The sequence below is a fragment of the Seriola lalandi genome, unplaced genomic scaffold, assembly GCF_002814215.2.
Source record: "Seriola lalandi dorsalis isolate HSWRI2012SDOR001 ecotype SW California unplaced genomic scaffold, Sedor1 jcf7180002054554, whole genome shotgun sequence".
Lineage (NCBI taxonomy): Eukaryota > Metazoa > Chordata > Actinopteri > Carangiformes > Carangidae > Seriola > Seriola lalandi.
This window is the reverse complement of record NW_019525107.1, coordinates 2,229,605-2,239,843: the sequence shown is the minus strand read 5'-3', so window position 1 is coordinate 2,239,843 and position 10,239 is coordinate 2,229,605. Positions and strand designations below refer to the sequence as shown.

General features: G+C 41.3%; 1 protein-coding gene across 1 annotated transcript in view; it reads right to left on the bottom strand.

Annotated features, from left to right (window-relative positions):
• The window catches only part of lamb2l (laminin, beta 2-like), a 36,985-nt gene extending 27,403 nt beyond the window's left edge, over nt 1-9,582 (bottom strand). The window contains 2 exon segments of the mRNA XM_087176454.1: nt 201-370; nt 9,508-9,582. Of these exon segments, the coding sequence (XP_087032580.1) occupies nt 201-370; nt 9,508-9,562 (225 nt within the window). The 5' untranslated portion in view covers nt 9,563-9,582.
• Nucleotides 9,583-10,239: the final 657 nt, after the last annotated feature.

The following is a 10,239-nucleotide window of genomic DNA, read 5'->3' as shown; positions in this document are numbered from 1 at the left end:
GGGGGGGGGCGGCATGCTGAGGGATGGAACAGGCAGGAGTGAGAGAGAAGCTGAGGGTACAAAAAAATCTTTATTACACATTATACAATACAGGAGTGGATGAGTGGAGTCCAAGAGGGAAATGGTTAGCAGTTGTTCCCATTTAAACGGACATGTTTCTCTTTATGTCACCGTTAATATGTTTTCAAGTGAGTGCTAACCTGCAGATGGCTGACGATGCAGTAGTGCTCTGGTCCGCTCAGGCCGCATGTGGAGGTGGCAGTTAAATTAACAGCCCGTCCAATCAGAAGGTTCCCTGTCGCAGGGTAACAGCTTCCGTCTGTACAGCCGTGGGGGCCTGATGGGAGCTCCTGTCCAATCACACTGAGAGCTGGAAGAGAAAAATGACTCTAATCATTATGATCCCAACATATCATGCTAATAAGCTGTTTAGTTTGGATCACTTGATTCGCGTATTTACCAAGATGTGAAATCCTGATGTGATAAGGCTTCTCTCATCCACATGTTCTGGACGTGTGGTGTGTGTTTTGCTATATGATTCTCTTTCAAATCATCATTTATGTGGAAATATACAGTTTCTAATATATATTGCCTGTAGGATGTTAATAGGAGGGTGAGAATATTAATTAGGTAGGATATAAATAGCAGGATATAAATTTTGGTGCATGTAACTTGGTGTTAACCAGTGGTTTTACACAGCACAGCAGACAAACTCTCAACATTATAAGATGAAGCGAAAAGGGGAAAAGACTGTTTTAGAAACTGTCTGACAACCCAGAAAGTAATCGCCTTAATAGACTGGAGTGTATAAGAAACACACTAACCATAACTCTCTAAAAATTTTCTGGTCCTGTTCCCTCAAACTCTCTCTCTCACCCTCGTAAACACTCTTTCCGCATCACTGACTCTGAATAACAGGCCTCATAAGGGATATGGGACAGAGAGACAGCAAGCCGTGAGCAGAGCAGAGAAAGACAATGAAATAAATGATGGTGAAGGAAAAACTGAAAGATGGACAGAAAACAGATCAGTCAGGATATTTACATCAAGGTTTAAACATTTATTGGCATCTCAAACCAACCACCAGCGCCTGTGATACACAGCATCGGAACGAACATGAAGCCACACGGAGAGAAATGCAACGTGTGAGAATCTGACAAAAAAACAACTTACATGTCTGCCCGAAAAAAAAAAAACATGAGGCTCCTTAATCAGCAGTACACATAAGAGTGATGGGGGGTGAGAGATGTTGAGAGAGATTTCATGTGGGCCTTTTATCCCACTGATCTACACAAAACAGAGCAGCAACATGTTGAGGCAAGATGGGAAAGAAGAAGTGGACGGTTTGGGATAGAATCAAAAACATCCTCTGAGAAAAAGGTGCATCTCTGCATCGGACAGACGACTCACTAACGGCGAAGGGGATGAGTGGCTCTCAAACACTCATTTATGTTCCTGTTATACAGTGGTTTAACAAGAAAATACAACTGCTGTTGTTTCATCATGGAGGAAATTATCAAGCGGTTGATGAGAGAGCTCATCATGCGCTGGTGCTCAGTCTGTAGCCACTGTAGCCACACACTGTAGCCATGGATTTTTTCATTTGCAATTTTACAAAGGATATTGATGTCGTACAACAACAAACACACGAGAATCTACACACTCTAATTAGATACACAGGTTTTCAGTCATTGACCTGCTCGAAGGCTGAGTCTAATAGCTGTTACGTTGAGGTCTGCCTCCCTCTTTCCTATTGTTTTCACTGTTTCTTTTGTGTCACGTTTGTTCCCAGTTTGTCTTTGTTCCTGTCTGTGTGTCTGCTGGGCGCTGTATCCTGTTCCTTCGACTCACCTGCACAGCTGAGGCCAATCTACTACTCACCACCTGCGGTATAAAGATCGGAAAACTTGTTTCCTCGCTCTCCAAGTTAACCTCATCTTTTGCCTATGCCTATGTCGAGCCTCCCCGTGGTTTCAGAGTGTGCTCGCCTCGCCAAAGCTCCCCAGTTGTTCCTCCAGTCCGCTGCAGAAATTCCCTGCTCAGCCTGCCCTGCTCCAATGCTAACCCTGAGTACAATCCCCAGAACCACGTGTCTAGCTCCATCGCCAGCCCCTGACCCCCAGGCCAAACCCTCACCAAACCTTCGTCTCAATAAACCTGCTTCTGAGCTGTTCAATCCAGCGTGTCTGAGTCCTGTGTTTGAATCCAGGTCTCAAAACTTAAAAGAGTGATTTTGCCAAATATACCAATATACTCAACAGACTCAGATCCAGAACCCACCTCCCTGCAAAAAGCCCTAATCAGTAAAGGAAAACTTCTCAGTCATCAGGAACCTCTCAAAGGTTGTGGTACATCAAATGACTCAATTACCCAGTCAAGTGCCCATTCTAACCTCCCTTCTTTCTTGGCACCTCCGGGGGTCTGGCCTGCCCCTCCAGCGCCTCCCGCTCTGTTCTCTGGTTCCCCGCCTACCAATGAGTCACATGCTTCTGAACCTTTTAATAAAGATCTGGATAAATGTCAGGGAGTCAATGTTCTCTGCTATTTAATAAACGACCAATTAACTCTCCTTTGGATTTATATATAGAGATATATTATCTGTACCATTTAATGGAATCAAATGGATTTTTATCATCATATACAAAACTACAATCTTTTTTTTTTTTTACATACTATTATGCTCTACTTTGCTGCACACTATACTATGTAACTGTCACTGTAATAGAGGTGAAAAGATTTTCTCAGTTACCTGAGACTACAAAAGACTACAGCTCTTCCAGTCCTTCTTCGCGCACTGGCGCACACACACACACAGACACACACACACACACACACACACACACACACACATCTATGTGTGTGTGTGTGTGTGTACAAATGTCTTGGCTCCAGTTCAAGTAAAAGATTTAACAGAGGCAGATTTTCTGAATTCCTGTGAAGCATTAACAATGCCTGGCTGGCAAGTGTACTGATATCCCAAATACAGTATATCCAACACATTCAGCCTCTGATGTTATTCCACTGCATTATTGAACTGTATAGCAAATGTAAAGAGGGATAACAGACACACATTTACACAAGCTACAGGCAGCTGTGCACATGTATAGTGTGCACTTGCAGAACTGCACAAAAATGGGTGAGTAGGTACACCTATGGACTGTAGATAAAGATCAAACACACCCTGACCAAACATTAAACACAAGGCAGTGTGCTGCAAAACTGAAACTCAAGGATGTAATACAGATACAAGACTGTGCATGAAAGAGAATGGCATGAAGGAATATGGTGTATCATGATATGGTAAATTAAAGAATGCATTTCTTAGAAAACATGTTTTAGGATAAGTAGAAAAAGTATAAACCTGTCTGTATTTGTCTTTTACCAAAACTGAAAATAACACCAGTGTACACCCCACCCCACCCCCCAACCAGCCCCCTCAAATATACAGGAACTGACTGAGAGCTGTAAATGGGTTTCACCTGAACTCACTTTACAGGTATGACATTGCACAATGGGTTCACTCACTGGTCAAACAGGCAGCCATTAAATACATACACAGAAATCTTATGAAAAACAACACACGATGAAATGTAGCTGTGGTTCAACCTGATTTGTAATCCACTGTAACATTACTATTTCACAGGTTTAGAAAGGTCTTATTTTTTCATCTCAGTTACACATTTACATTATTGCGCTTCAAGTTCCTGGTGCTGTGCAAAAATAAATATCCCCTACAATAATGTGTTTCCGACAAAGTAGTATAAGGGCTATAACAGCTTCTCTTAGTCTTTATTCTCATACTTTTTATTCATTTATTTATGAAAAATTACGACTTTCACTGTTATTCTCGAAACTTCTGTGTCCCTGCTCCTCCGCCATAGTTTCTTCATCTCATTTTTGCTGTGTGCTTTTATTTTTGCAACTACACAGGGAAATATGTAAAATAGTTATTGAATGAATGAATACTGAACAAAACCAACTGTTTTTTTCTAATTTCACATTATTTTCTTCAAAGAAAAAAGAAATTACCTGGATCAAAACTATTTCAAAGGAGTCATACAGCATGAAATCATTTCAAATATGATGTCATTAAAAAACCAACAACAAACAGGTTATGACATCTATTATTTCATTTTAATTAGATTTTTGACTCCAAATATGTTTTTTTTGTTAAGCGGCAAATCCATTTCGGCTCTTCTTTTCTTTTTTTTTTAGCTCCCCTGATAATGTATCCTCACACAGGTATGCACTGGAGTTACCTATAGTGAATGACAGAAATAACATCCAGACATTCAACACGTTGTCTAGACATGTACCCCCTCAGCAGTCATAATTTACCCACAGGTTTAATTAGTGACTGAGGTTGTGTTTTGAAATAGACCACACATGCATGGAATGTCTCTTCTATAGTGTATGCCATTCACAGAGGCTCTCTATCTCTCTCTCTCTCTCTGTCTCTCTCTCTCGCTATCTCTAATGGCTTTCTCCAATCTGTCAGACTGTGCTGAAACAGAAAAGAATGGTGTTTGTGTTGATAATTACAAGGCGCAGCCATCATCTAGGGTCACGCTCGCATGTAAAACAGCCTTATTTTTCAAAAGATGATCCTGACATCTGAGCCTTGACAGTAGTGTTCACCCCACCTCTCTGTGTGGGCTGTAGGAGACATATCCTTTACTTGGTTTTCACCTGCCCTGACTAGCAAAGAGAACATCAGAATGTGCACTGATGATTTGTTTCTTACTGTATATGTGCTTGTTTTAAACATTTGGACCTATAGATCATTCATATACTATGTCAGTTGGACTCGAGAGTGTGTTTATGGGATTTTAGGGATCGTATTGCAGAAATGACAATACAGCGCAACAGTAACATACGTGTAGCACCGCAGGGAAGAGGACACTTAAAGTGATAGCTTAGGGTTATTTGACGTGGGGTTGTGTGAGGTAGTTATCTACAGTCAGTGTGGTACCTGCAGTAGATTCAGATCATTGTGCTCCCAGTTTAGAGAAGCAGCAGGAGCACCAGCACAGGAGCTGAGTGATGTGCAGCTGTGGACGGGGCCACCAGCAAACTAATGACCTACTGTATTCCTATGCAAATGCGCAATTACACTTAGCTCTGCCTCAAACAGCTGATCTGGGGAGTGACTAAAAGCTTCTGTACTGGTGCTCCTGCTGCTCCTCTAAACTGGGAGCGTGCTGATGTGAATATACAGCAGGTGATACACTGACTATAAATAACTACCTCACACAAACCAACTTCAAACAACCCAAAACAGTCCCATAAAATGGGATTACATACAAATGTGTCCTTGTAATTTGTGAGTTATTTTCCAGACATTTTACAGTATAAAAAGAACAAGCAGGAAACACAACTAAAGTTCACAGAAAGCAAGAACATTTGAAATTATGTGTTTTTCTTGCAGTGAAATGCAGAAAAAGATACAAAACCAACTGAGGTACTGAGTTAAAGCCAGAGAGGGAACATATTGTAACAGCAGCCGCCTGTTAAGTATTGGTAAATTACCTACCATTTTTACAGCTATAATTTAATGGCATTTTTCCAAAACTTATTCTATACTATTCACACCTAAGCTGGTGGGAGGCAAGAACATGTGCCTGATGGACGCAAAGAGTTACTGTGTCATTTGTATAAGAATAATGACCGACATTAAGAAATCAGGGCTTAGATGCATACAAGTGTTCCTTGAACTATAGGCGGTTGTGCAGATGTTGCTTAACGCCAGCTGGTTTACAGGTGTGTGATTAGAGCGTAAGCACGTGGCAATGAAACATACACACATGCACAAAAAGGAGGACTCGCAGGTAAACACACCTTGGGGAATCTTCCCCCCCCGATAACAGTGCTATGGCAGGAATGCAGGGACGGAGAGGAAAATGTTACTTATTAGAGAAAACACTCCAGGTGTCAGTGAAGTGGACGCAAACACATCCTCTGTTTCTACACATAAACTCACGAGCACATTATTAGGAACACCACACTAACACTGGGTAGTTCCTCCTCCTCCTCCTTTGCTCTGAAAACAGCCTCAGTTCTTCGTGACATGGATTCCACAAGATGCTGGAAACGTTCCTTTGAAACTCTGCTCCATGTCAACATGACCGCGTCACGTCATTTCTGCAGATGCGTCAGCTGCACATTCAAGCTGCCAATGTCCTGTTATACCGCATCCCAAAGGTGTCCCGCTGGATCGGATCAGATTAGGTGACTGGGGACTCACTGTCATTTCCACAGCTCTAACAGCATGGGATCCAATGACCCTAGATATTCACTCTTTCATTGAGGCACTCACTCTTTCATCCGTTCACTAATACGTATTGTAGGACAAAAGCCAGCTCAAGCTCACCATTACTGAAGTTGGCAGTTTCCGCCCTCACGCATGAGTACAGTCTTATTTCAGTTAATGATTAATGTAGAGACTGACCCAGATACCTTTGCATAGGCGAGTAGGGAAAGGGAAGTATAATACACTTCATCAGGCCATTTTGATTGGTGTGCTAAAAGTAAAGACATGAATTTTTTCCATTAACTTTGATGAGATCACTGTTAAGTCTCCTGAGAAACACAAACACTGATACATGGGGGACCAGGGGCCAAATCCTACAGTTAAACAAAGACATTTAACAGCGTCTGTGCTTTCTACATGTGTGTGTGTGTGTGTGTGTGTGTGTGTGTGTGTGTATGTGTGTGTGGCCCTTTTCAAAAATGCCCCTCAGTCACCAATTAACCCTGCGAGGGCCCTTCCTGCTTCACATCCAGCTCTCCTGTCAGTAGCCTGTCATTTACTACACATTCCACAAATACCCCGGATTCTCACAGAGATTCCAAATCCTACATGCTGACCCAATAAACCTGGGTTTAAATGACCACGGGTGATTTAACATCATGAGTTGGATGGAGCTGTTCAGCTGCTGCACTCTGCAGCATGTCCACACTGGAAATCAGGTGTGGATGCAGACATGTGTATCAACCGAGACATTATTTCATGCTCTTTTTAAGACTGGATTAAAGTTTTTGATGGGGGGAAATTTAGAAACTTTAGACGTTAGAAGCAGGTGAGAAACTCTGCTTCTGTATCATGAGGAGGAGAGCAGCAAGAGCATTTTTTATTTGAGTAGAGTTCTTAATATCTTAAGTCTTAAGTTAAGATTGGAAAAAATGTAAAGGGAGTATTCGAGAAGCAAATCGTAACTAACTTCAGGAATTCTATCTTGTCTTTTTTCATCCTGATTTATCTCAGGTTAGGAATTCCTAAAAACTCAATCCAACATCCGTCATCAAATGATGTCTGTTACCTAGCAACCAACACTACTTTCAGCATCTCATCTTGCTGAGGTATTTTAGGTATTGGGCTATGTTACCTCTTAGATTTCTCACTGAAACGTACAAAAAATGGTTCCTTTACACTGAATATCTCCATTCACAAAAAAACGAAGCGTATTTGTCAGTTGCACAACAACCAGTACCCATGTTGCTGGGTCAGCAATGAAAGAATATATTTATGAGTCTTCAGTAGGTGACACAAGTGGGCTTTGGTACAGACAGGGGAGGTAAGTCAGAGGGTCTTATGATATGGACTAACACATTTTAGACTTTTCATGGGATTTGATGGCAATAATAAAAACAAAACCTAGAATATCGCCAGCCTTATCCCCGAAGATAAAGATAAAGAAAACATTTGTTTGGACAAACACCAACACATCACCACAAACCCCAATTTCTAAATGTCACTGTTCAGTTATATCATACAGGAAGCAACGTTCAGAGGTGGCACCAACAGAGTCGTAGATATTGACAGGAGGGGATTTGGTCCCAGCGCTGTGAAATGAGGAAGAAGACAAATCCACTTGATTTGAAAATGTTTGTTTGAGTTGCATGAATTGAACAGGAGACAGGAGCAGACAGGAGTATGTCTGCAGTAGGAGTCCATCTGAACCGTCAGACAGACAGATGTTTGACTCATGCAGTATCAGTCATTCGCTGTTCGTGGCAAAAACATACACACCACAAACCAACTGCAGCGGTCAAAGCCAGCAGAACATTCATCTCACTTTGTATTTAAATGCCGCTTTCTTTTTATCCTGAAGTGAGAGCGAAGAAGGGAAAACATATACGTTTCCATCCATCCATTGTTGAAATGTCACTGAATGAGCAATGTGCTGTTCTCTATATGGTGGCGAATCAAGTGACATAATTATTATCATCATCATTTAGGGTCCTGCTACCCCGTCAGTAAGTCGGGACTTAGAGGCAGCATCAACTCAGCAAAGGAGAGTTAAACCTTCACTTCCTGTTTGCTAAAGTGAACACAATCCAAAACAAACACCTGCGGTTACAACTCAATCCTGTGATTAGCGTGCATGAAATAATGATGGATTAGACCTAATGACAATGTACAGGGAGAGGACGAATCTGTGAGGATATCCTTTAGATGGGAGTCTCCTAAAGCAATAATAACAACACCACACTTAACATGCTGTCATGCTGCTGCAGACACATCAAGGGATTTGATTTGAATGAAAAGATGTGTCCTGCTGCTATTAATCTTCTCACACTGTTCCACCAGTCGCTAGTAGCTCAATGTCACATGGAGATGAAGATGAGTGGGAGGAAGTGACACTGCTCGGATGTTGAGATTCTGAACATGTGTGACTGAGGTATCACATCAGTTTTCAATACCCAACGAGCAACAGAGACGTCAAAATAACAACCAATTATCTTTTGGCTTCTTCTTTTTGTCCTATAAAAATGTGCTACCACTATCAGTTCTGATAAAGTGCAGCTCAGTTTATCTCCTTCTGACAGTGGCTGGTTTGGCATAATTGTATTTCTCTGTAGAGTTCTGTGACATTGAATCGCTCAGCTGGTCCTTGCCTCGCGCTCTCTCTCTCTCTCTCTCTCTCTCTCTCTCTCTCTCTTTCTCACACACACATAAACACATTGAAGACAGTCCTGTCTCTCAGTGTGTGTCAGTGTGTTGCATCAGAGGACTGCCAAAAAATCCATAGTTTTTACTGTCCCTGTCTGTCTACAGGCCGTCTCTGTGTGCCTGTCATTCAGGATGCACAAAGTGTGTGCTGGGAGTGGGCTCACTGGCCAATCAAAATATGTAATTGTTATTTGACACAAGGTGAAGCAATTGAGATCAATACATTATTCAATTATTTATTATATTACATTATTTATATTATTTAATAATCAGTTTACAGGTTAGGGTTACTCCTAACCCTTTTTTTTATTATATAGTCACTTAAACAGATGGCTTTCTTAACAGCTCAAAATTGGTGGTTGATGGTTTTTAACAACAGTTTAGCTTTTCACAAATTCATTGCTTATCTACTATGACAAAATCCTGTGGTTGGTCTGCTTTGCTGTTACACCACAAATCAAGCCTCTTTTTTTCAGGTGGTCTCAGCCTAAATGAGATGTAACAGCACTTCTACACAAAGACAAAGACAAAACTGAACTATGACTTGAACTCACCCGACAGGAGGAGGCTCAGGGGCAGCGTCATGATGGGCATCAGAACTTGATGCATGGACACCAAGCTGTCTCTGGCTGTAACAAACAGAGACAAATAAATTGAGAGTGTGACAATAAAGAAATCAATAAAAATAAAGAGGCCTCATTTAGTGAAACATCCAAGTGCAGCTGGCAGGAGAAAAAAAAAAGAGGCCAGGATAATCACAACAGACAGTCTGTATTTTACACCAGAGGTACTGTGCAAACATTTCTCAAACAATGTCCACCAGGAACCAGAAAAGATTCTTTCCAATAACCTTCTTTCCATTAACCAGTTGGTAAAAGCTTTACAGGTCTTAACAATGGTCTTGTTTGTCCACAGTAAATAGTATTATTATAATACCTTCAATTTGTTAAAGCAATAACTGGTACTAAAAGAACTACAGCTGTCACTGTTGTGTAGTTCAGGGTTTTGTCTGAGGTAGAAGGGTCTCGATTGTGTTGTGCCAGAGGAGCACGACGACCTCATGTAAAGTCATGTTACACACTAAACCTGTGGTTAAAGGAAGGTAAGAGGACAGAGTAAAGAAAGGACTGGCTTGCTTTAGAAAGCTTTTGCAGCCTAAAATAAGCCATTCAAGTCAGAAGGAGAACTGCTTTGTTGCCTGACAAATGACAAATCAAATGTCTTCACTTTTAAACAATTTCTCAAATAGCTTAACCTTACCCACTAATCCAGGTTAGTGATCTAAA